At 44.7% G+C, this 26,685-nt stretch overlaps 1 protein-coding gene across 6 annotated transcripts in view; it reads left to right on the top strand.

Annotated features, from left to right (window-relative positions):
- The window catches only part of Dcdc2c (doublecortin domain containing 2C), an 84,802-nt gene that overhangs the window by 44,042 nt on the left and 14,075 nt on the right, over positions 1-26,685 (top strand). For 2 of the 6 annotated variants that reach the window (XM_040730983.1, XM_021234039.2), the window contains 2 exons: positions 8,983-9,030; positions 11,281-11,415. In XM_040730983.1, coding sequence (XP_040586917.1) covers positions 8,983-9,030; positions 11,281-11,304 — 72 coding nt within the window. In that variant the 3' untranslated portion in view covers positions 11,305-11,415. Of the gene's footprint in view, positions 1-921; positions 986-8,982; positions 9,031-11,280; positions 13,305-26,685 lie in introns of those variants that run through there. The other 4 variants (XM_040730980.1, XM_040730982.1, XM_040730979.1 and 1 more) reach the window with 3 other exon arrangements.

A 26,685-nucleotide genomic window follows, 5' to 3' on the forward strand; every position in this document is an offset into this window, starting at 1 on the left:
TCCTCCTCCACCCCAGTGAACCTTTGCCAGTGGCCTGAGGGTGGCACGCGTTGCTATCCCACTCTTAGTGCAGAGGGTCCCTGAAGCAGTGACCCCCTCTCTTCTGGATTGCATCACAGTGGGGTCTTTCCTATCCTCTGGGAGTACCCAGTAAGGTGTGTAGGGGAGAGCCTGGGTGAGATGTGGGAGACTGTCCAGATCAAGGTGTGTTCTCTCCTTGCTCGCCCAGATTTTGTGAGCTCACCTCATACCTGCCTGTAGCTCTCGGATACTCTGGCAGAAAGCATCAGATGACCCTGTTGAACACTCTTGCCATCCTCCTGTGCCTGTCTCTGGGAAAACAGGTTCCAGTCATGAATCTCCAGGGCTGGATCCATCTTCACTTGTGATATCAGCTCTGTGATGGGCTTAAGTCATAACTTGTGAATTTATCTGCTGCTTAGGATAGGGAGGGACTCTTTAGTTTTTTAGCTTCCGAGTTGAAGCAGAGTGAGTTTTGATGTAGCACATGCTTGGAGGGCATATTGGTGGTCAAAAGCTTGGAGTGACCAATTTGGTCTACTTGTAGGTTGAGTGCCTCTATGTTGGTTCCTATCAAGGTGACTACGTCTGCCTTGACGTTCAGAACTCGGGACCCTAGAGCTCATGTAGATGGCAGTGCTTTCACAGGCTTTGTATACCTCAGTCTGATGTCCAGGCTTATGTAGCCTCATGCTGACTTTAGCTGGCTAGGAGAGGTGTTGACCTCTCAGGGCTGGCTCCTGGGTTTTGGTAGGTCATCTTGGATATCTTCTGTGGACTTATGCTTGGTGGACCATGTCGCAGGTTTCTACCATAGCTGAATAATCCAGTCCTGAGGACTTCTTGCTTATGGACAAAGGAAGAAGTATTAGCTGCTAACACAACTGGTTTCTATTTCAGGGAGACCATTCACGAATGTCTTTTAAGAAAAGGTTTCCCTTAAGACACTACAGAAAGAGAAAAGGTATGTGATGTAGATGATGAAGAATTAGAAATATATGCACTCTTTTAAAAACTCAGCTGCTGCGTGAGAATGTGTTATAAGATCCTGTTGTGAACAACTAGTGTACAACAGGCTAAGCTTGTCTCTTGAAAAATAATTTAGAATATGCGGAGAATGCATCATAGGGAAAAGTTCTAACTTTCTGCCTAACTTGTCCTCTTTCTACCATAAAACCGCCACAATAATATCACTAAATTATGCATTCCTTTCCTAGTCTTTCATAATATTATTACTTACACACACACACACATATATATATTGCATTTGTAGTTTATTTGCTGGCATTTTAAGATAGGGTCTAACATGACCTACTATGGTCTTGAGCTTCTAATTCCATTGCCCCCAACTTCTAAGTGCTGGGATCACAGGGCTGCACTACCAAGCAGGTTTGCATTGTTGTTGAAAACCAGTTTTTTAGTGATGTCTGCTGTCCTCTGTTTCCTGGTGCACCACAGTAGCCACCAAGGGTAGGAAAATGACATACAACAGTATTGAATGCCATTATGCTTGGGGTAATGTTTGGGGGACTATAAAAACCCTTTAGCAGTGTTTGCTGGTTCACAGATAAGGACACTGAGGCAGAGAGGTTAGACACTCAGCCTGCATTACTGAACTGGAAGGTGGCCAGAGCTCACTCTCAGAATCTGTCATCTGAGGTGTCAATTTCTTGCCATGAGGAGAAATAAGAAACTCATCAGCCCAGTGTGCACATGGTGGCCAAACTCTCCATCCACAGCGTTGCGCTCTCTGAGTGCAAGTAATGCTCCTGAATCAAGCACCCACAGTCCCTCTTTTTAAAAATATAGGGCACAGCGATGAATGTCCCCCATGAGACTGCTTAGCAGAAGGTCACTGGACACCATGGGGCACTGTTTCTTATCTCTCTCCACTTTGCGTATTTATTAGATGGCTTCTGGTGTGAGAAGGGAGGACAGACATAGGAGGATTATCACTGTGTGAGGGAGGTGCAGACTCTGCTGAGTATAGGTGTAGGCGAGCTGCACTCTCAGGCACGTGGGCATTGGCTGGCCTCCCTTAACATCCGTTGGTCAGAGTCAGATGGGATAAACACGGGATAAAATCTTGAAGGAAGAGGTGGCAAGGAGGAGCAACATGCTCTCCCGTTGAGGTGGGGGCCTTGGATCTTGGGGTACAAGAGGCGGCATGGCAACACCTGGACTGGGAGAGAGAGGGGAGGTGAGTGTGTGAGAGGGAGGGAGGGACGCAGTGGGGGGGGAATCTTTGTGGACACTGACTTCCTGGAGCATCATACTTACAGAGTGCATGTTATTTTGGCTTTTAATGCTAACATTTCATTATATTTGTTGACATTCCGTTGACCACGCATAGAATTTGCAGTGAACCCCGAGTCGCCTTTGGTTTTCAACTCTGCCTGGTAACGTTGGAGACGCATGCAGATAAGATTATCAGACAACCTTTTTGTGTTTTTAAGAAATGAGGTTTACAAAGTGGACCCCTCAGATATTAAGACACGGAGGTGGTATTTGCACCCAGTTGGAGGAGAAGTGCGACTCTTGGTCTCCAGAAATGAGCCCACTTGTCACTTCAAGTAAGTCCTTGATGAGGCGGCCATTCAGCTTCGAACTGGGTCTGACCTGTTTCTCTTTGGTTTGAGCTTTCATTGAGGAATGTTTCCAGGTGCCTCAGGGACACAGGTGCTTGAGCAAGGTCTTCCCGCAGCCGCTCCCTCCACACCTACACTGCCCTTTTCCAGAGCACCCATGAAGTCCCACGTTATGTGTGTTGAGCTTAAATTAGTAAATCATGCGTTAAATCTTTGGCTATAATAACTTGAAAAACTGGTACGGACCCTAAGATGCCTTGCTGAAGACTATTCTCATCCTACTGGGGAGAGAAGAGTTTGTCCCTCGCAGACTCCATGGTCAGTACATTCCCATACTGGCTTGCTATTGGGCTTGTGTCTCCTGGGGCTGCCTCTTTGGGTAGTTCTTTTTTTTTTCCCTTTGGGTAGTTCTATACTGTTCACCAGAGCAGCTGTTGGCCAGATGCTATGAGTTCTTATGATTATTTCCAAGTGCCCAGCTGCCCTGAGGGCGCCACAAATATCCCTGAAGTTCATTTTCAGTCTCCAAGCTCTGGAGTAGTTTTTCACCCAGGCGTGTTAGACAGGGCTGCTGCAGGCCATCAGCTACACTGAGGCCTTCAGAAATTGTGGCCCAGAACTAAGATTTATTTGGGAGTAGGGGATCCACCATTTCACATTTGACCTTAAAAATTCTTCTTTCCTGCAGCTGTTAGCGGCCATCTATCCTCTCAGATGTGGTCCTGGGCAGGACATGTGACTCCCAGTTCTAACTTGTTTACCAAGCACCACACACTTTATATTTTGTGATATCTGCAGGTTCCGTTTTCTCCATGAGAAGGAGGCAGTTTCAAGACCTGAAGGCTAATTCAAGGCAGTAATAAGTTTTCCTTAGTTCAATGGGGATAATTTTTGGCTGTATTTTATTGTAGTTATTTTGGGGAATTAGGAAGTGCAAGGATAGACAGAAAGCAGAAACCAATGAGATAGACAAAAGGACATTTTTCCTCCATTGGGATCTTTAATTGGCTTGGCATTTCTTCCCAGAGTGCTTAGATCTAGGGGTCGGGACTCTGCAGCATGATGCATGCTGGACACACCTCTTCCCCTGCAGCATAGATGCAAATACATTTTCTCACTTTCTAGTTCTTTTGTGCACTGGAAATTCAGACTGTCCAGGCAGTGGCTCTTCAGGCCATGTCTCTACCAGCTGGGCTTCATTAGATACCTTGTTTTGGGTTTCTGTAGTTGAGTCAACCCCATAACTAGGAAATTGTTAATAAATGGATTTTCAGCGACCACAAATTTGCTTTGCTTTTTGATGACTTGTTATGATTGTCTTCAAAAGAGCCACAAGCATTGGTTACGGCTGGGGTCCAGGAGTCCAGGTGACCTTGCGAAGCAGGGTAGGGCACGCGTCATGACCAGCTTGCCTCTCTGGTCAGCAGGGTCAGCTCAGCTGGTTTTGTGGTATTTCCTCTGAGGTGTTTGTTCTGACTCCTTTGGCTTGCAGTGACAGCTTGCGCCAAGCGAAATGCATCGTAATGACATCCCGGCTTCTCTTTCTGTCTTGGGGTAAAGCCACACAGGCAGACTCACCTCTCTGAGCCAGGTGTCTGCTTTCTGTCCCTGTGTTTTTATCAGTCATTAGAATGACCCTAAGCAGCATGTTGGATTGCTGGGTTTCAAGGGCCCCAACCCTTAACTGACCACAAGAGGAGCTTTCTGAATCGTTTCTTTTCCAATCAGATAGCCAGAGCTGTTGCTTTCAGGGGCTTTACTCAGGTATTCAGATACTAGTGTGAAAATAAGCCTACACCCCCCCCACTTCCTCTGGAGCCTCATGGCTTTGCATTTTAGTTGGGGGCAGAGATCGTTTTTTGAAGAGAAGCTGTGACAGCAGCTGGATATGGGGCTGCTAGGCAAGTACCACCCAGGTTAGTGAGGTCACCCAGCACCAGTACCACCCAGGCTGCGTAGTGCCACCACCCTCTTGGTTAATGAGGCCATATTAGTTCAATGAAATGTTGCTAAACACACAGAAGGGATTTCACTGAAAACACACCCCCATAGAAGCCAAGGACACTAGAAATGGAAACAACCACTTGTCCCGTTTTTCTGGGGACGTTGGCTGTGACTGATGTGCCTAAATGTCCATCAGCATGTGTAAGTGGCCTCTTTAGTTTCACAGGTGTTTGGTAGGCAAACATTTATGCAGCTGGTCTTTATTTTGATCCTGCAAAATCTGAGTACGTTCAGTGGAGGGGTTCATGCTAATTGTCATTATTTTTTAGCGAATCCCCTCAGCGCTGTTCTGTGATCTTTTACTTAGGTATAAAACGGTGATTAGGACCACAACATGGTGCAAAGGAGAGCAAGTCCTGAGCCTGCATCCCAAAGACCTGATAGCAGCCCTGGACCTGCTGTCGAGGGACTGTGTCGACACAGGCCAGTTGCAGGGGCCCCATGTCTTCATCGGTAAGATGAGGCTGAAGAATTAGAGGTTCCCCATGCTTGACATTTGCAAGCTCCGTTTTCTTCCCCAGGAGGATGAGGCATTTTCAAGTCCCAGAAGTCTAATCCAGGGCAGCAATCAGTTTTCTGTAGCTCCATGGGAATACTTTTTGGCTGCATCATATTAGTGTTGGCGGAAACTGTTTTCTAAGTTTGAGTTTACGGGGACCCAGAGAGGTGGATCTCTTTCTCAGAGTCACACAAACCAGAGGAATCTGTGAAACTCACGTGACGTGGTCAGCAACTCCAGCTGCCTTCTCTGCTCAGCCTTGGCATTGCTGCTGACTCGATGGTAGACTGCATGGAGCCATGCTGGGGTCTCCAGTCATGGCCAAGCACTTAGGATGTGTTCTGGACGGTTGTGTGGGACTGACTTTGAACTACTGCGTTTGGGTCTAGAGACTGCCTGTGGAAAGAACCAGGGGAAAGTGATGTTGGAGAAAAGTATCACTTTGACTTACCTTCCTCATAGTCACTTTCTTTCCCACTGCTAGGTTTCTTTTCTGAGACTCCCACCTGTCTTTATGGCAGCAGATTAGTTAATTTCCTGTATGGCATTTGATGTTAGGCAGCCCCGTTTCGGTCTCCTGGAGTAACCTTGAGTGCTCGTCTGTGCGTGTGTCCGTGCGTGCATGTGTGTGTGTGTGTGTGTGTGTGTGTGCATGCGTGCGTGTGTGTGTGTGTGTGTGTGTGTTTTGTAAATTGTTCCACAGTATGCCTAACACAGGTGGGGTTTAAGGCAATCTCAGTGTGCTGGAGCTTATTGCCTTTCTGATAGCCACAGACAATGGAGTGCAGGCCCTCTCTGATTTGCAGCTAGTTTCCTGCTTTCTAATGGACACGGAGAGGTTGTCACTGAATGCACTAAAATCTCTAGACGAGGTTAGTGTATAATTACTTAGCATTGTTAAAATGCTTGGGGACTGGAGACTGGAGAGAGGACTTAAACAGCGAGAGTACCCACTGTTCTTCCAGAGGACACGGGTTCTATTCCCAGAACCCCTATGGTGGCTCACAACCACTTATAACTCCCATTTCATGGGGTCCAGTGCCCTTTTCTGGCCTTTGTGGGCTCCAGGCACACATGTGGTACACAGATATACATAAAAAATGAATTAAAAATGCTTAGGAGTTGAAAGAGAGAAGTGATGGGGGTTGCCCTTTTTGTACATACGTTTCTCTTATGTGTCAATGAATAAAGCACTGTTTGGCTAGTGGCCAGACAGGAAGGATAGGCAGGGTTACCAGGTGAAGAGAATTTTGGGAAGTGTAGGCAGAGAGCAGTCATGATGTGAGCCCGGGGAAGGGAGGATGGGTCAGGCGTTCTCCAGTAAGCCAAGACCACATGGAAATACATAGATTAATAGTAATGGCTTAATAATTAAGACAGAGCTAGCTAATAAGAAGCCCAAGCCACCAGCCAACAGTTTTATAATTAATATAAGTCTCTGAGTGTTTGTTTGGGGGCTGAGCGGTAGTGGGACCAGGCTTCTGGGCCAAGAATCTCCCATAACGGAGAAGTGGAGAGTTACTATAGGCGCTCAGACCCCAAGTGCTCCTAACTAGTTTAAACAGGCTGTGCAGTGGGAACCCCAGCAGACAGTTCTTTCGTGGACCTCACTCCTTCAGCTTCATGCGCCAAAAGCACATCACCCCATCTCTCTGGCACCCACCCAAAGACGTGTGCAGATGTGGGGTGGTGGTGGTGTGGTCCTTCTCCATTCTTGTCCTTCTCCTGTTGGACCTCATGCATTTGTTGGCTTGGGTAAGGCCCCTTTTTACTGGGGTGACCTTTATTGACATTTGATGGTTACTGTGTGCCAATAAAACACTGAAATTGACACTCTGGCCAGTGCTGAATAGGCTGTCCTCCTAGTGCCAAAAGTATTTCAGGTATCTGACAATACAAAGAGAGATAAAAGGAAAGTAGAGCCCTTTAAAGAAAGAATAAAAAATAGAACACAAATCTCCACAGGAGTGTCAGGGACTTAGGCTGAGAGCCGCTCTGCAGGCCCAGGGGACTTTGCCAAGGGGGTTGATGTTTTTTGTTTGTACTTTCCTGTCCTCCTCCTCCTTCCCCCCCCCAGACTGAGCATCCTTATCCCAAATTCCCAAATTCTTCAACAATCTGAAAGTTTCTGGACTCCTATCTGAGGCCACATCTGACCTCCTATGGTGACATTCAAGATTCACCTGTAAAAGGACCCTCAATAAATGGATTTCATGTTTAGACAATCTGTGGTGGTTGCCAGAGAGCCCCAAGGTGAACTTGTCACCACAGAGCCACCGCTGATTGTGAATACTTTCTTGACACTGACTATAGATTTACAGAGTACAAAGTACTTTCTGGTTTAACTGTGGTTCCTGCAGGACTTGGGAAATGCCTTTGATGGAATACTCAAGGGCCCTTCTAGTTACAGAGAATCAGTTACCTAGGTAACAGCCCCGACAGTCAAAAGTTAAATGCTGTCTAACTTTGGGCTTCTATCTTGTCACACACTAATCACATCTGAAGTCAAAGGGTGGATTTATTTTGACAAATCACAGGCTAACATCTTGAGTCACAAGCTGCTGCAGCTCCCATGTTCCGGCAGTCGCAAAACTAAATGCAGGCAAGTACAAGGTTTGTTGTTTTTGAAACCGAATCTCATGTATCCCAGGCTGTCCTCAAACTTGTCATGCAACTGAAGATGTCATTGAACACTGGTTCTCTGGCTTGCATCTCTTCTGAGCTGGGATTATAGGCACGGGCCATCATGCCTAGCTTGTGTGAAGCTGGGGACAGAACCCAGTCCTTCGTGCATGCTAAGCAAGCACTCTACTAACTGAGCTGCTCCTCAGTCCCCTGAGGCTGACACCTAGGAATGCAGCAGCTGGACTTCTCTGTGGGTGAAGGCTGTGCTAATGCCCTGTCAGGTGAACCATGGTGGCCTTTGAAACCCCACATCTGTAATGAAAACCAGCCTTCTCTTCAGACTTCTCTGCTCCTGTCCTCAGACCCCTTGGCTGTGGTTCTTGGCAGCGCCATCTGTGCAGCCATGCCCTTCCTTTAGTGGCAAAAAGCTCTGAAGCTGCTCAGGCCTCAGAGCAGCACTGGTCTAATCCTACTGATCCTTGCTCCCGAGATCAACAGATCTGAAGTGCTTATTAACAGAAATGTTCCTTTGTCAGTTGTGCTCAGGTCAGGGTTGAAACAAGGGGACACTTGAATACAGCAAGTGTCTTCAGCTCATGGGGAGGCGGGTGTGGGCAGAGCCTTTTGTGAACTTCAACACAGCTGAAATCAAAGCAGGTTTGTTGGTTGGAGTGCTTACCTGTGGCAGGTCTGCAGAGAAGTTGTATTGCATTTGTGTCATACCTGCATGCACAAGTGTGTTTCCCTAGGAGAGTTGGTATCAGTTACATGTGACTCGTTCTAGCATTCTTCATTTTAGGGCAAATATTCTTTTATTGTTATCTGTGATAACCTGTTCTCAGAGCCCTACTGGAGAGGGTCTGTTGTTACCTGTGCTGCAAAGTACAACACAGGAATTGCTACCACCAGCCATTGGGAGCCTACTGTGCAGCTGGAGGAAGGAGCAAGGCCAATAAACTCAAGCGAAACACCCTTTCTTTTCTCTTTGGGAAAACACATAGGCAGATCAACAATCCAATCAGTTGCCCCGTAACCCCAAATAATGCTAATATATCACCATCTGTTTCTACATAGCAAATTCACGGTTGTATTTTCAGTAGCATCATTTTTTGTTGGCCTGAAATTCTCTCCAAGCTATCCCGAAGGCTGCACCCCACCGGTTCTCTTAGCTGTAGATGTCCTACTGAAGGCTCACAGTGAACCATCTGTTTGCTGCACTAACCTCTATGTTCCTTTCCATTTCAGCATCTCTCAAGAACTTCCGCAAGAATAAAGATGTGGTTCCGACTCCTGGTAAGAGAATGCACTGTATGTGATCAATCTTTTGCAGGGCTCTCGCACATGACACAAGGTGTGGGGCCAGGGAGCATTTGGGGTCACTCTGTCCAACTGAGAGTCACCCCAGTGGGAGTAGATATAGTGTGGTCACTTTATTCTTTGCCACATCTGGGTTTTCCTCATGCTTGCCTCTTGCACGAGAGGGGGTTTTCAGCTTTGGATGCACTGGGCTCCTTTGCTGTCCATGCAGACTGCCAAGCTGTCCCCAGAACGGTGATCATTTGATCATTTGACTAATGAATACTTTGACATAGCATGTGGTGGTGCTGTCTGCCAGTCAGTTCAGTTTAGGTAGACATGCTATCTCACTTTATGTGTTTATTTTGAAATTTCACTGCATTCATCCTGACAATATATATTTTTTAAGATTTACTTATTAATTATGTATACAGTGTTTTGCCTGTATGTATGTCCACAGGCCAGAAGAGGGCACCAGATCTGTAATAGATGGTTGTGAGCCACCATGTGATTGTTGGGAATTGAACTCAGGTCCTCTGGAAGAGAAGTCAGTGCTCTTAACCTCTGAGCCATCTCTCCAGCCCACCCTGACAATCTTTTAAAGAAAGGATTAGAGAAAAGTCTTCCAGGATAGTGGTGATGAGCTTATGATCCAGGAGGGAAACCCAGATGCGTGCATGCCCCTGGTGCACTGCAGGTCATGGCCTTAGTCACAGTGAGAAGCTGATGAGACTGGGCTGAGTCATGAAAGGTTACAATCTGTTAATAGTATAGTCAGTACCTGGAATAGCTCACTCATGGTTGATTTTGGAAGTCAAGGTGAGTGCCAGGACCTTAAAAATGTGTTTCAATATATCTTCACTCAGCATGGATATTATGCCAGACTAGTATTTTGTATTTTCATTTTGTTATATTACTTTATCCATATAAACACATTTTAATGTCTTCATTGTATTTTGAATTTTGGCTTGTGTGTTCAGGAAGGGTCTATGTGAATGGGATGAGGGGACTTCTGATTCATTCAAGAGTTATTCCTTTATTTTTTTTTAATTTACCAAACAATCTGTGTTTCTTCTGTATATCAGTTGAGGAGAAGCATGAGTAAGATACAACTCCTGCCTCAGTTTCTCACTGCCTTGGGTCCACACTAACCTTCTGAGTCCAGAAGGGATGAGTTGTGGCTCACATTACTTTGGTTGGGACTACTCATCTGGCCCACTAAGATGCAGATGGTTGGGAATGCAGATCTGGTGGCCACCTGATCATGACTGCCAGGCCCTCATTTACTATAAAGTCTTTTGCCTTGTAGATAATGCTAAACCAGGGAGATAGTTGACCAAATTTATGTGTTACTCAATAGCAAAGGGAATACAGGAAGGCACAAGAGAGTATTAGGGTATAACTCTAGTGTTCTGCCATATGGGGATACCTGGCCCAAGGCAGTGGGGCCACACAGGTTTCTGGGGATAGTCTAAATGGTCCAGATTTGGCATAATGGAAATGAGGAGTTAGGACGAAACTGGAGTTGTGGGGGGGGGCTCTGATTTAGGATTTGTCTGTTGCTTCTGAAGGTGAGAGGGAGAATAGATCTGGACGGGAAGATGGTAGGTGGACATGGTGAATCCTATGCATGTCAGTTGGGCTACACAGTATCTCCCACATTCTGTAAGGCTCCTCTCAGTCTTTATGCTCTCAGTTCAACTGTGCTTTTTTTTCTGTAGGAATGTGGTTGGCTAATCCCAGGTGTGTGTGTGTTAGGAAGAGCTGGTGTGCCTAGGCTCCTTCCCTGTGCTTTATAGACTATCTTGTTTGTGCTGAACACAGGTTCCAGACTTTCCCATGCTCTCATTTCTTTCCTTTTTATTTAATAAAAATGCCTTCCCTGTCTCAGTGACTCATAAACAAAGCAAGACTCTCCATAGATGTTCAGTTTTCTATGATCAACAGATTATATCTGTGTAGTTAATGTCTGGGGATGTGTCCTTAATTCCCTCTTCTCAGCCATCTGTCCTATCCTTCATATACTTGCTTGAGATTGTGTTTTTTTTTTTTACATGAGAGCAAATGTAATGATACAGTCAAAAGAGCATGTCAGGTTAAATACCCTGTGTGAAAATTATTTTCACTGTCATTACTAAATCCTTGCTACTATGATAGCAACATTCATCTGTGATTTATTTCAGTTGGTTTAAATAGCTACTATGTTTATTGGTGACTTTCTTCTTATTTTGTTTACTGAAAATAAAGAAAAAGAACAACATGACATTATAGAAGAGAAACCCACACCTGCACTGCCAGAAAGCAAAGAAGAAGCAGAAGTTCAAAGAGAGACACCAATGGGACAAGAATCACAAGAAGAGTCATCATTAACACAAGACCACAGACATGAGCAACAAGAATCATCTTTGGGACCACCCCACCCAGAACAAAGACCTGAGCAACAGGAATCCCCTGGGCAGTTGTCCTTGGAACCGTCACCCCCAGAGCAACAACCTGAACAACAGAAAGTATCTGGACAGTCATCCTTGGGACCATCATCCCCAGAGCAACAACTTGAACAACAAGAGGTATCTGGACAGCCATCCTTAGAACTATTACCCTCAGAGCAACAACTTGAACAGCAAGAGGTATCTAGACACTCATCCTTGGGACCATTACCCCAAGAGCAACAACTTGAACAACAACAAGTATTTGGACAGTCATCCTTGGAACCATCACCCCTAGAGCAACAACTTGAACAAAAAGAGGTATCTGAACAGCCATCCTTGGGACCATCAACTCCAGAGCAGCAACTTGAACGACAAGAGGTATCTGAACAGCCATCCTTGGAACCATCACCCCTAGAGCAACAACTTGAACGACAAGAGGTATCTGGACAGTCATCCTTGGGACCAACATCCCCAGAGCAACAACTTGAACAACAACAGTCCTCTGAAGAGTCATCCTTGGGATCATTTTTAGAGCAACATCCTGCGCAATGAGAATCTCCTAAATAGACCACCAATCCAAGAATATCCATTCAAGCAGAAGGAATCCCATTGACAGTCATCCTTGAGATAACAGTCTCAGAAACAGATGACTCTGGGACAACACATGGCACAAATACCATGAAAAAAAACCTGCCATGTTGTGAAGAGCAACAGTCAGGAACTGGACAGGACCACAGGCAAATGAAAATAAAATCAATTTATTTTCATATTATGCTGAGGTATGCCAGAAGGCTATTACAGTTATGAACCTCATATTTTGAAGGCCAGACTTAAGGTTTAAAAGATGAGTAAGATTAAATTCATCTGGAATACCTTTCTCTGTTTCCTGATTAGAAGGGTGGAAGGGGACAGTTTACTTTTAGACTTAGTGTATCTAGCTGCCTGGAGCAGGCCTGATTGCTTTTAGCAATATCAGCTCACACCTGATACCTCAGAAGTACTTGCTCACTTAAGACAAGGTCACATAACACACAGATGTCCAGAGTTAATTCTCACTTAAAGTTTCTTCAAATACCTACACATATGCATTTATACATACAAATACATGGTGGAAGGCTGGGGCAGGTAGGCTCTGAAGAATGGATGCGTCGGTGGTGGCAGCAGCAGCAGCAGCAGCAGCAGCAACAAAGTAGGTTCACTCTCAAGCAGGGAGCAAAGGCCACTAGGCAAAAAGCAGCATTTCTGCCCCTCAGACCTCTTTATATGTGGGTCACAGCTGGGAGATGTCACCTATTCTAGTGGAGGGTCTTTCCCCTTCCGTTAATTCTGTCAAGAACTATTCCCATAGTTCTGCATGGAGGTGTGCCCTTAGTCGGTCCCAGATTCAGTCAAGTTGACAACCAGACTAATCATCACAGGCAGGGTTTGTGATGGTGATGGCAAGGAGTGGGGTGAGGGTGGGGACAGAGGTTTTCAAATGAGGAAATCCATCAGAAGCACTTGGGTTACTTCCCTGAAGCCACACACTGAGGAGGTGATGGGGCCAGGATTTCCTTCCTGCCATCTGGACCACGAGGGAGGGGTAGAGCCGGATGACCTCCAGTGCCCTTGCCTGTCTTGACAACCCTCTGGCTCCATGGTGCACAAGAGATGATAGATCTGGCAGCAAGTCTTCCATGCTCTCAACAGCTGTGCGTTTGGGCCCCGCCTTCCCGTGGTATCAGTGGTGTTTGGCTGCAGAAGTGACTGATGATAAAAGCATAAAACAACTGGCCCACCACCCAGACACCTCCGCCAAGTCTCCTATGGCTAAGTCCCAGCAGTTATAAATAATAAAACAATGATGTCACTCTCCTCTGCTATCCAATATGGTGCGATAGGAAAATAAGCTGCTCCTCTTCCCTGAGTCCCAGCTATGTTTGATGTTGTTTTCTTTCTCTTGGATGTGTTTTTCTCAGTTGCTTCAACACGATGAGCTGCGCTCCTGTCAGTTTTACCCCAGCATGCAGCAGAGAAAGCATTATTTATTTCACTGATAGCTACCTTTCATCGCCAGTTCTGATGGTGCAGAAGCTCAAACACAGTTGGAATTTAATTGCCCTGGACCCCAGACTCTACACCTGTGTGAGTGCGGGTGTTTGAATACTGATGTGCTGGCTCCCTACCTCAGCCCTTAAAATATCCGTCTAGGACAGTGGGTGTGGAGACAACGCTCTGTTAGGGATATGCCTTCTGATGAAGCAGCTCCCACTCTTGAGTTTGATTTGAACGATTTAACACATGGCTTGCTTTTTTTTTTTTTCGTTAGTTTTTTTTAAAATTTTAAATAGCTTGTTTTACATGTCAATCCCAGTTCCCTCTCCCTCCCCTCCTCCCGCACTCCCCTTCCACCCTCCCTCCCACCCTATTGCCACATACTTCCACATAGGGGATGTCTAGAGTCTATCATTTTACTCTTGGTAGGGTCAAGGCACTCCCCTAAGAGTCCAGGCTGAGAGAGCATCTCTCTTTGTGCTATAGGCACATGAAGACAGATTGTATACCAGGAATAGACACTGATCCACAGCTCAGAGCCCCATAGGTTGTCCAGGCCTTCTCACTGACACTCACATTTGGGGGGTCCAGATCAGTCCCATTCTGGCCTCCCCACTGTCGGTCTGGGGTCCAAGAGCACTCCCCTGTTCAGATCAGCTGTCTCTGCTGGTTTTGCCAGCCCATTCTTTGCCAATTTGCTCATCATTCCTCTCTCTCTGTCACTGGGTTCCTTGGGTTCAGTTCAGTGCTTAGATGTGTGTTTGCCTCTGCTTCCATCAGTCCCAGGATGAAGGCTCCCGGATAGTTATAGACATCAAGTTCATTATCAGGAATGGGCATTCGAGGTGGTCCTTCCACTATTGCTTAGCTTGCCAATTGATGTTATACCTTTAGATCACTCGAGGTCACTCTGGTGCCTGATCTGTCTTCGATCCTATGATTCCCTCTTCCCCCTATTCTACCCCCACCCCCTCAACTTCCTGTTCCCCCATGACCAACTCCCTTCCTCTTTACCCCCTCTAGTCTTCCCAGGTCCCACTACCCCCCTCGCCCTGTTCCCCATCCATTCAGAGGATCTTGTCTCCATCCTCTTCTCTTGGGTACTATGTATATATGCATATCTTTTAGGTTCTTTCCTGTTTCCCAGACTCTCTATCTGTGGAAGTGCAGACTGGCACTATCCTGATCCATATCTAAAATCCATATATGAGTGAGTACATACCATGTTTGTCTTTTTGCGACTGGGTTACCTCACTCAGGATGGTTTCTTCCAGTGCTATCCATTTCCCTGCGAATTTCAAGATTCCATTGTTTTTTTCTGCTGAGTAATACTCCATTGTGTAAATGTACCACATTTTCTCTATCCACTCTTCAGTTGAGGGGCATCTAGGTTGCTTCCAGGTTCTGGCTATTACAAACAATGCTGCTATGAACATAGTGGAGCAGATGCCCTTGTTGTATGAACCTGCCTCATTTGGATAAATGCCTAAGAGTGGAATTGCTGGGTCTAGTGGTAGATTAATTCCCATTTTCCTGAGGAATCTCCATACTGATTTCCAAAGAGGCTGTATGAGTTGGCATTCCCACCAGCAGTGGAGGAGTGTTCCTCTCTCTCCACATCCCCTCCAGCATAAATTGTCTTCGGTGTTTTTGATTCTAGCCATTCTGACAGGAGTAAGATGGTATCTCAGAGTTGTTTTGATTTGCATTTCCCTGATGGCTAAGGATGTTGAGCACTTTCTTAAGTGTCTCTTGGCCATTTTAGCCTCCTCTACTGAGAATTCTCTATTTAGCTCTGTACCTCACCTTTCAAGTGGATCCTTTGGTGTTTTGGAGACTTGTTTCTTGAGTTCTTTGTAAATTTTGGAGATTAGCCCTCTGTCAGATGTAGGGTTAGTGAATATCTTTTCCCATTCTGTGGCCTGCCTTTTTGTCTTTTTGATTGTGTCCTTTGCCTTACAGAAGCTTTTTAGTTTCAGAAGGTCCCATTTGTTAATTGTTGATCTCAGTGCCTGTGCCACTGGTGTTATGTTTAGGAAGTGGTCTCCTGTACCAACTCGTTGAAGAGTATCTCCCACTTTCTCTTCTAAAAGTTTCAGTGTGGCTGGATGTATGTTGAGATCTTTGATCCATTTGGACTTAAGTTTTGTACAAGGCGATAAACATGGATCTATCTGCAGTCTTCTGCATACCAGTACCCAGTTATGCCAGCACCATTTGTTGAAGATGCTTTCTTTTTTCCACTATACAGTTTTAGCTTCTTTGTCAAAAATCAGGTGTTCATAGGTGTGTGGGTTAAAATTAGGGCTTTCGATTCGGTTCCATTGGTCTACCTGCCTATTTTTGTGCCAATACCAAGCTGTTTTCAGGACTATAGCTCTATAATAGAGCTTGAAGTCAGGTATGGTGATGCCTCCTGAAGTTCCTTTATTGTATAGGGATGTTTTGGCTATCCTGGGCCTTTTGTTTTTCCATATAAAGTTGATTAATGTTCTTTCCAGGTCCTTGAAGAATTGTGATGGAATTTTGATAGGGATTGCATTGAATCTATAGACTGCTTTTGGCAAGATTGCCATTTTTATTATGTTGATCCTACCAATCCAAGAGCATGGGAGATCTTTCCATTTTCTGGTATCTTCTTTGATTTCTTTCTTCAAAGACACAAAGTTCTTGATATACAGGTCTTTCACTTCCTTGGTTAACATTATCCCCAGATATTTGATGCTGTTTTTGGCTATTGTAAAAGGTGATGTTTCTCTGATTTCTTTCTCAGTCACTTCATCATCTGTATATAATAGGGCCACTGATTTTTTTGAGTTTACCTTGTATCCTGCCACATTGCTGAAGGTGTTTATCAGCTCTAGGAGTGACCTTGCGGAGTTTTTTGGGTCACTTATGTAAACTATCATATCATCTGCAAATAATGAAAGTTTGACTTCTTCTTTTCCTATTTGTATCCCCTTTATCTCCTTTTGTTGTCTTATTGCTGTAGCTAGAACTTCAAGTACAATATTGAAGAGATATGGAGAGAGTGGACAGCCTTGTCTTGTTCCTGATTTTAGAGGAATTGCTTTGAGTTTCTCTCCATTTAGTTTGATGTTAGCTGTTGGTTTACTGTATATTGCTTTTATTATATTCAGGTACGTTCCTGTTATCCCTGATCTCTCTAGGACCTTTATCATGAAGGGGTGCTGGATTTTATCAAAGGCTTTTTCAGCATCTAGCGAGATGATCATGTGGTTTTTCTTTCGCAGATTGTTAATATGGTGGATTACATTGATAGATTTTCTAATGTTGAACCATCCCTGCATTCCTGGAATGAAGCCTACTTGATCATGGTGGATGATTTTTCTGATGTGTTCTTGAATCCGGTTTGCAAGTATTTTATTGAGTATTTTTGCATCGATGTTCATGAGGGAAATTGGTCTATAGTTCTCTTTCTTAGTTGTGTCTTTGTGTGGCTTGGGTATCAAGGTAATTGTAGCCTTGTAGAAAGAGTTTGGCAGTGAGCCTCCTGCTTCTATAGTGTGGAATACTTTGACGAGTATTGGAATGAGCTCTTCTTTGAATTTCTGGTAGAATTCTGCACTGAAGCCATCTGGGCCTGGGCTTTTTTTGTTTGGGAGACTTTTGATGACTGCTTCTATTTCATTAGGGGTTATAGGTCTGTTTAGATTATTTATCTGTTCTTGATTTAGTTTTGGCAAGTGATATCTATCCAAGAAATTGTCCATTTCCTTTAAATTTTCAAATTTTGTGGAGTACAGATTTTCAAAGTATGCCCTGATGATTCTCTTGATTTCCTCAGAGTCCGTTGTTATGTCCCCTTTCTCATCCCTGATTTTGTTAATTAGCATGTTCTCTCTCTGTCTTTTGGTTAGTTTGGACAGAGGTTTGTCTATTTTGTTGATTTTCTCAAAGAACCAACTCTTTGTTTCATTGATTCTTCTCAATGTTTTCCTGGTTTCTACTTGATTGATTTCAGCCCTCAATTTGATTATTTCCTGGCGTCTGCTCCTCCTGGGGGAGTTTGTTTCTTTTTGTTCTAGAACATTCAGCTGTGCTATTAATTCTCTAGTATGACTGTTCTCCAGTTTTTTCATGTGGGCACTTAGTGCTATAAACTTTCCTCTCAGCACTGCTTTCAAAGTGTCCCATAAGTTTGTGTATGTTGTGTCTTCATTCTCATTGAAATCGAGGAAGTCTTTAATTTCTTTTTTTATTTGTTCCTTTACCCAGGGATGGTGCAATTGTGCATTGTTCAATCTCCATGAGTTTGTAGGGTTTCTGCGATTTGTGTTATTGTTGAATTCTAATGTTAATGCATGGTGGTCTGATAAGATGCAGGGGGTTATTCCAATTTTTTTGTATCTGTGGAGATTTGCTATGTTTCCTATTATGTGGTCAATTTTAGAGAAGGTTCCATGTGGTGCCGAGAAGAAGGTATATCCCTTTGTATTTGGGTGGAATGTTCTATAGATGTCTGTTAAACCCAGTTGGGTCATAACTTCTATTAATTCTTTTGTTTCTTTGTTAAGTTTCTGTCTGGAGGTCCTATCTAGCGGTGAGAGCGGAGTGTTGAAGTCTCCTACTATTAGTGTGTGAGATTTTATGTGCATTTTGAGCTTTAGTAATGTTTCTTTCACGAATGTAGGTGCCTTTGTATTTGGGGCGTAGATATTTAAAATCGAGACTTCGTCTTGATGTATTTTTCCTTTGATGAATATGAAGTGCCCTTCTTCATCTCTTTTGATTGATTTTAATTTGAAGCCTAATTTGTTAGATATTAAGATTGCTACGCCCGCTTGTTTCTTGGGGCCGTTTGATTGGAAGATCTTTTCCCAGCCCTTTACTCTGAGATAACGTCTGTCTTTGGTGTTGAGATGTGTTTCTTGTATGCAGCAGAAGGAAGGGTTCTGTCTTCGTATCCATTCTGCTAGTCTGTGTCTTTTTATAGGTAAGTTGAGGCCATTGACATTGAGGGATATTAATGACCATTGATTGGTGATCCTTGTTTGCGCTTGATTTATTGTTAGTGAAGTTATTTTGTGTAGTTTCTCCTCCCTTTTTCTTTTAGTGTTTTGTAAAGTATGATTCTATATTGCCTGTGTCTTTGTGAATGTAGTTATCTTCCTTGGCTCTAGGTTTTCCTTCTAGCATTTTCTGTAGAGCTGGATTCATGGATATGTATTGTTTAAATCTGGCTTTGTCATGGAATATTTTGTTTTCTCCATCTATGGTAATTGAGAGCTTTGCTGGATATAGTAGTCTGGGCTGGCATCCTTGTTCCCTTAGTGTTTGTAGGACATCTGACCAGGATCTTCTGGCTTTCATCGTTTCCATTGAGAAGTCAGGTGTAATTCGGATAGGTCTGCCTTTATATGTTACTTGGCCTTTTTCTTTAGCTGCTCTTAATATTTTCTCTTTGCTCTGTAGGTTTGATGTTTTGATTATTATATGGCGAGGTGACTTCTTTTTCTGGTCAAGCCTATTTGGTGTTCTGTAAGATTCTTGTACTTTCATAGGCATATCTTTCTTTAGGTTAGGGAAGTTTTCTTCTATGATTTTGTTGAATATGTTTTCTGTACCTTCAAGTTGAAGTTCTTCACCTTCTTCTATACCTATTATTCTCAGGTTTGGCTTCTTCACGGTGTCCCATATTTCCTGAATATTTTGTGTTAAGGATTTGTTGGTTTTGAGATTTTCTTTGGTTGACGATGCTATGTCCTCTAATGAGTCTTCAACACCTGAGATTCTCTCTTCTATCTCTTGTATTCTATTGGTGATGCTTGCATCTGTAATTCCAGACCGTTTACCGAGCTTTTCTATTTCCAGCATCCCTTCATTCTGTGTTTTCTTTATCGTTTCTATTTCAGCTTTCAATCCTTCAACTGTTTGAGCTGTTTCCTTAATTTTCTTGGTTGTTTTTTCTTGGTGCTCTTTAGATTCTTTGAGAGATTTGTTTATTTCTTGAATTTTTCCCCCATTTCATGGATTTTTTTGTTTGTTTTTCTTCTATTTCTTTAAGGGATTTCCTCGTTTCTTCTTTGAGGCTCTCCATCATCTTCATGAAATAACTTTTAATGTCTGTCTCCTCTTCTTCATCTATGTAGTGCTTTTCAGGTCTTGCTGGTGTTGGATCCCTGGATTCTGGTGGGGTCGTGTTGGTGTTTCTATTGCTGAGTGATCTCTTATTCTGTCTTCTTCCCATCTCTTCTTCCAGTGGGTGCTGGTGGGGGCTTTCTGTTTCCACTGGTCTCCTTCCTTACTGCAGCTGAAGCTGAAGCTGGCCTCGCTGGGGTTGGGGTCTTGGAGGGGCTGATCTCTTTCCTGAAGCTGGGCTCGCTGGGTTGGTGTCTTGGAGGGGCTGATCTCTTTCCTGTGTGGGCGGCTCTTCTGGAAGCCGGGAGCGGCCCCGAAGATGGAGGGGGATGGGTGATGGGCAGGTGGTCCCAGCCGGGGATCCAATCTCACCTGAAGCTGGGCTTGCTGGGTTGGGGTCTTGGAGGGGCCTGAAGCTGGGCTCGCTGGGTTGGGGTCTTGGAGGGGCTGATCTCTTTCCTGTGTGGGCGGCTCTTCTGGAGGCCGGGAGCGGCCCCGAAGATGGAGGGGGATGGGTGATGGGCGGGTGGTCCCAGCCAGGGACCCAATCTCACCTGAAGCTGGGCTCGCTGGGTTGGGGTCTTGGAGGGGCTGATCTCTTTCCTGTGTGGGCGGCTCTTCTGGAGGCCGGGAGCGGCCCCGAAGATGGAGGGGGATGGGTGATGGGCGGGTGGTCCCAGCCAGGGACCCAATCTCACCTGAAGCTGGGCTCGCTGGGTTGGGGTCTTGGAGGCGCTGATCTCTTTCCTGTGTGGGCGGCTCTTCTCGGCTTGCTTTTTTAAAAAGACACTAACTAGTTTCTCATCCGTACCAAGTGCACATTTCTTCATGAGGGTCATTTGCACTGCCTGGCTGGGGTTGGTTTCTGCAGAAGGCTTACTTGTGGGATGAACTACATTCAAGAGCAGACATGTTTTGGGACCAGGAGGCCTAAGAGTAAAAGTAGCAAGTTCCTGTGGCCGTGCTTTATCACAAACATAGACAAATACATATGAGTCTTTCCCACAGTGCCAGAATTTATCGAATAAAACATTTCTCAAATTTCCACCCTTTCAATGGTTATGATTTACCAGATAATTTCTCCTACCTTTGTAATCTGACTGAGGCGAGTGGAGCATCTTTTATTTCAATCTTTTTATATCTTTGCTTTTAAAGACAGGGTCTCACTATGTGGCTTTATGTCTCCCAGAACTCAGTAGGTAGAAAAGGCTAGCCTCAGACTTGCAGAGATCTGTGCCTCCCAAGTGCTTGGATTAAAGGTGTGAGCCTCCACTTCTGGATTTTTATTCAAAACTGAATTACTAATATTACCTCTAACATCACATACCACAAACATGGTAAATATACCTAGAGATCTGCATCTCTGCATCTGTGTGGTTTACATGAATACAAGTGACACAGATGTTCCCTGGAGTTCATGAGGTTTCAGAAATGGGATGGTAGAGATGTCATCAATACATATTAAGTATGTATTGATAAGGTGTCGGGGGCCGAATATTATATTTCGAATATAGGCCTAAGCTCAATTCCAGGAGCTTGAATCTCCTATTTTCTTTTAAATGTTGGCTGGTTACCTCCGGATGGCCTGGCCACAGTGGAAAATGGGTTCCAGTTTGTGTAACAATAGACCTAGGCCACATGCCCATCATGAGGGCTAGTGGGATATGCCTGGGGACCAGTGGGATGTGTCTGAAGAGTGGTGAGATGTGCTATTACAGAGAGTCTGAGGGCTTGTGTGTGTGCATTCTAGGACCATCTCTAGGGTTAAAGGAAGTGTTTCCTAGTCAGCCCTATATGCATAATAATGTCTTCTGCCAGTACCCCTGCTCCCTGCTCTTTGAAAGCTATTTAAGAGGATGCTTGAATAAACAGTGGTCTCCAGTATGGACTGAGAGACCTCCTGAAATGATAAGGTGCCTCTGCCTCGCTCTTATCACTGCTGGGTAGCTGGTATTTCCCTGATCCACACTCCCCCACTGAGGGTCGGACCTGGGGCTGTTCGACTGGTTCTGGACACAACCCTAAAGGCATCAGTCCAGAATAGATGACACTTGCAGCCTAGGACTGACACTGGCTGGACCCCAGCAAGAAGGTGAGTCTCACTTGTGAAGGAAGATGGAGGCAGCTGCAGGGACACACGAGTTGAGCCTAGTGTAGAGCAGGCCATATTTGGTTCAGGTCCTGATGGGCAAGCAGGTGGACATGTGGAACTAGGCTGTGTCAACCTTCAGGGACCAAGCGAAGCTGAAGCCCCAGGGATAGACAGGAGTCCTCTGCCTGTCAGATCTTGGCACGTCACCAAGTATCAGATGATAGGCTGGTGTGGGGCCATCACCTTCACAATGCTAAGCACCATTTTATGGGGTCTAGACAAAGGAATGACACCTTTTCCCCAAGTCTGGTGTATTGGATAAGATATTGGGCCTGGTTTCCTTGATGTGATTTTTCATATGGTCTCAAGTCTCCAGATCCATTTATAAGGCAGCATCATTTCTGCTCCTGGGAATGAGTCTGCTCTGATCCATGTGGCCTGTGAAGGGCAGGAGGTGGTATCTGTGGTCCTACTTGGTCTGTAGTCATCCCCCTCCCTCAGAAGGGAAGAAAAAGCTGCTTGTAGAATCCCTCAGAGTAAGGCACAGACAGAAAAGCCACTGTTTCCCACATTGTAGAGGAGATCAGAGCAGGGCATAGCCTGCTCTTAACAGATAATGTGGCTTGCCCAGCTCCATAGAGTGTGAGAGTCTTTGTACCCTGGCTTTCTAAGGGGCTCAGCTCCTGACAGGAAGTCCTAGCTTGCTTACATCACTCAGCTCCTTCCTCCTCCTGGCAGGCTCTGCCTGAGTCTTCTCTCCCAGTCCTCCTCCTTCCCTCTCCTCTCCTCTTCTCCCTTCCTCTCCCCTCCCCCTCCTCTTTTCTCCATTTAGCCATTGAGAGAAGACGGAGACACAAGTTTTCTAGCCACCTGTGGCCAGAGGTAGCCATATGGGGGAGAGCAGATCAAACCTGCCTTCTCAGAAGGTGGAGCCAATTCTCATCATTGTGGGAACACCAGACCTTGTTCAGAGACCACTTCCCCATCATCCTGGGAGTAGGCAGCTGTAAGACAATGTTTACTAAAAACATGTTTATTAAAAACAATACAATGCCCGGGGCAATAAGTTCCTGAAAAGGGCATGCCCACGGGAACCGCCCTGTCCTCCACCTTTTCCAAAGACTAACTGCATCCTCAGACCCACCCATCCCCACCTCTGGTGTCAGGGTATATAATAACCAGCCAGAGTAGGAATAAAAGAGAGCCTTCTTGAGGAGCCTTCAGGTCTCTGTGTCATCAATCCCCGACACCCTTGCCACATTCTCAGACATAGCTGCGCAGCGGACGCAGCACATCATCTCTATCAATTCTAGCACAGGAGCAGCCCATGGCTCTGCCTCTTACCCCATGAATGGAGTGAAGCTTTGTTCTGTATCCATGGAAACCCCACCAGAAAGTCTTTGTATTTAGGATTTGTTGAAGGTCAGCCAAGTATAAAAGGTTTTGAAGACCTTAACAAACCACACAGTCAAGTTAGTGAACCCAAAGAAGGAAATAAAAATGACAAAGAGAATATTCTTTTCAAATATTGGAATCTTTTTTCTTCTCTGAAATTAAAACATTTTTAAAAGGGCATGCTCGTTGTGTAAATGGTTTGTAAAAGTTAACATTTAAAACAAAATCCCTCTGGCCTTGTCAGCCAGGGATGATAGGCATCATGGTTTTGATATAATTCTTCCAGGGAGAAGACGACTCCTGGATCTGATTTCAGCTCCTGTTTGTAAAGATAACCTAAAGAGAAAAGATTGCTAAGACTTACTCTCTGTCCAGCAGGTGGATGTTCCATGGAGACACTGGGCACAGGGGTATTTCAGATCTATGCTGAATAGTTTTATATCAACTTGATACAAGCTAAAGTCATCAGAGAGAAAGGAACTTTGATTAAGGAAATGCCCCCATAAGACTGGGATGTAGGACATTTTCTTCATTAGATATTGATGGGGGAGGGCCCATCAGGGTGAGTGGTCCATCTCTGGGCTGGTGGTCCTTGGTTCTAGAAGAAATCAGACTGAGTAAACCTTGGGAAACAAGCCAGTGTACAGCACCCATCCATGGCTTATGCATAATCTCCTGTCTCCAGGACCTGCCCTGTTTGAGTTCCTGTTCTGGTTTCTTTAGATGATGGATTACAGTGTGGATGTATAAACTGAATAAACCCTTTCCTCCCCAACTTACTTTATGAAATACCATGTGTTTCATCGTAGCTACAGTGATCCTAACTAAGACAAGGTCTGAGAGGCAGCATGCTCTGATGGGAGAGGATGGGAACAGCTAAGCTCTGCTCAGGTCTTACCCCGAGACCCTGGTGGGATGGGCAGAGGTGGAGAGAGGAGATCTGGACAGGTTTTAGCTTTGCATCCCACTGTGCAAGCCCCTGGCTTTGGGCAGGAATTGAGTGAGAAAGTCCTGCCTGGAGGGCCATCATGGCCAAGTGAGCTGGGGTCTGCCACATCTCAAGTGTTCTGCCACATCTGTGTTTATCAGCTCAGCGACTGATCTTCTGTCCTCATACATGTGAAAACCACAGAATACTGAGAGCCTAGGGATGGCAGTGGCTGCCTTTCGTGGCACAAGGGACGCTGTGGAGTGAAAGAAAGGAACTGAGTTTATTGACCATAAACATAATTTTTTAATAAAATATTCTCATTCGTTTACCAACTATAGTTTCCCTTCCCTCTTCTTTTCCCCCTCCCACTATGTCCTCCCCAACCCACCCTCTATCCACTCCTCAGAAAGGGTAAGACCTCCCATGGGGAGTCAACAAAGCCTGGCACATTAGGTGAGGCAGGACCAAGCCCCTCCCCCTGTATCAAGGCTTTGTAAGCCATAGGGAATTGGCTCCAAAATGCTAGCTCATGCACCAGGTCTAGATCCTAGTCCTACTGTCAGGGGCCCCACAAACACACCAGGCTACGCAACTGTCATTCACATTCAGAGGGCCTAGTTAGGTCCCATGCAGGTTTCCCCAGCTGTTGGTCTAGAGTCTGTGAGCTCCCACTAGCTCGGGTCAGCTGATTCTGTGGGTTTTCCCATCATGCTCTTTTATTTATTTTTTTAATTCCAATCCCAGTTCCCCTTCCCTCCTTTCCTCCTACTTCCTCCACTTCCCCCTGCTCCTATCTACTCCACAGAGAGGATAAGGCCTCCCCTAGAAAGTCTACTAAGTCTGTCTCATCATCTCGTTGAGGCAGGACCAAGGCACCTCTCTGCTCCCACACCCCTGTGTCTAGGCTGGGCAAGGTAACTCTCCATATAGAATGGGCTCCACTAAGTCAGTTTGTACATTAATGTTAGGTCTTGGACCCACTGCTGGTGGCCTCACATATTGTCCCAGTCATGCCATTATTACCTATATGAAGGGAGTCTAGTTTGGTCTTATGCAGATTCCCCATTTGTCAGAACTGAGCCAGTGATCTCTTACCAGCTCTGGTCAGCTTGATTCTGTGGGTCTCCCAATCATGGTCTTAATTCCTTTGCTCATATTATTGCTCCTCCCTCACTTTGATTGTACTCAAGGAAGAGGTTTGGCCTATTGGTTAGTTGTGGATTTCTGCATCCGCTTCTATCTGTTTCTGGAAGAGGGTTCAAGATTCTCTGGGGTTATGGATTGTAGGCTGGGTATCTTTTGGTTTATGTCTGGTATCCACTTATTAGTGAGTACATACTATATTTATCTTTCTAGCTCTGGGTTACTTAACTTAGGATGTTTTTTTTCTAGTTCTGCCCATTTGCCTGTGAATTTTAGGATGTCTTTGTTACTTACCACTGAGTAGTACTCCATTGTGTAAATATACCACATTTTCTTTATCTGTTCTTCAGTGGAGGGGCATCTAGGCTGTTTCCAAGATCTGGATATTACAAATAATGTTGCCATGAACATAGTTGAGTAAATGTCCTTGCGGTGTGAGTGTCCTTACGATATATGCCCAACAGTGGTATTTCAGGGTATTGAGGTAGGTTGACCCCTAATTTTCTGAGGAATCTCCATACTGATTTCCACAGTGGCTGTACAAGTTTGCACTCCCACCAGCAATGGAGGAGTGTTCCCCTTTTTCCACATCCTCTCCAGCATAAGCTATCATTGGTATTTTTTTTTTATCTTAACCATTCTGATCAGTGTAAGATGGAATCTCAGAGTGGTTTTGATTTGCATTTCCCTGATGACTAAAGATGTTGAGCATTTCCTTAAATGTGTTTCTGCCATTTAAGATTGTTCTGTTGAGAATTCTCTATTTAGATCTGTGCCCCATTTTTTAAATTGAATTATTTGGAAGTTTGATTTCTAGTTTCTTGAGTTCTTTGTATAATTTGGAGATCAGCCTGCTGTCAGATGTGGAATTGGTGAATATCTTTTTCCATTCTGTAGGGAGCCATTTTGTCTTGTTGACTGTGTTCTTTGCTTTACAGAAGCTTCTCAGTTTTAGGAGGTCCCATTTATTAATTGTTGCTGTCAGTGTCAGTGCTACTGGTGTTCTATTTAGGAAGTGGTCTTCTGTGCCTATGTGCTCAAATGTATTTCCCACTTTCTCTTCTATGAGGTTCAGTGTGAATGGATTTATACTGAAGTCTTTGATCCATTTGGACTTGAATTTTGTGTATGGTAATAGATATGGATCTATTTGCATTTTTTACACGTTGAGAACCAGTTATACCAGCACCATTTGTTGAATATATTTTCTTTTTTCCATTTTATATTTTTAGCTTCTTTGTCAAAAATTAGGTGTTCATAGGTGTGCAGGTTGATATTGGGATCTTTGATTTGATTCCATTGGTTCATCTGTCTGTTTTTATGCCAATACCAAGCTGTTTTCATTACTATTGCTCTATAGTAGAACTTGAAGTCCAGGATGGTGATGCCCCCAGATGATCCTTTATTGTACAGGATAGTTTTACTATCATGGTTTTTTTCCATATAAAGTTGAGTATTGCTCTTTCAAGGTTTGTGAAGAATTGTGCAGGGATTTTGATGGGAATTGCATTGATTACTTTTGGTAA

Source organism: Mesocricetus auratus, unplaced genomic scaffold, assembly GCF_017639785.1.
Source record: "Mesocricetus auratus isolate SY011 unplaced genomic scaffold, BCM_Maur_2.0 Super-Scaffold_100024, whole genome shotgun sequence".
Taxonomy (NCBI): domain Eukaryota; kingdom Metazoa; phylum Chordata; class Mammalia; order Rodentia; family Cricetidae; genus Mesocricetus; species Mesocricetus auratus.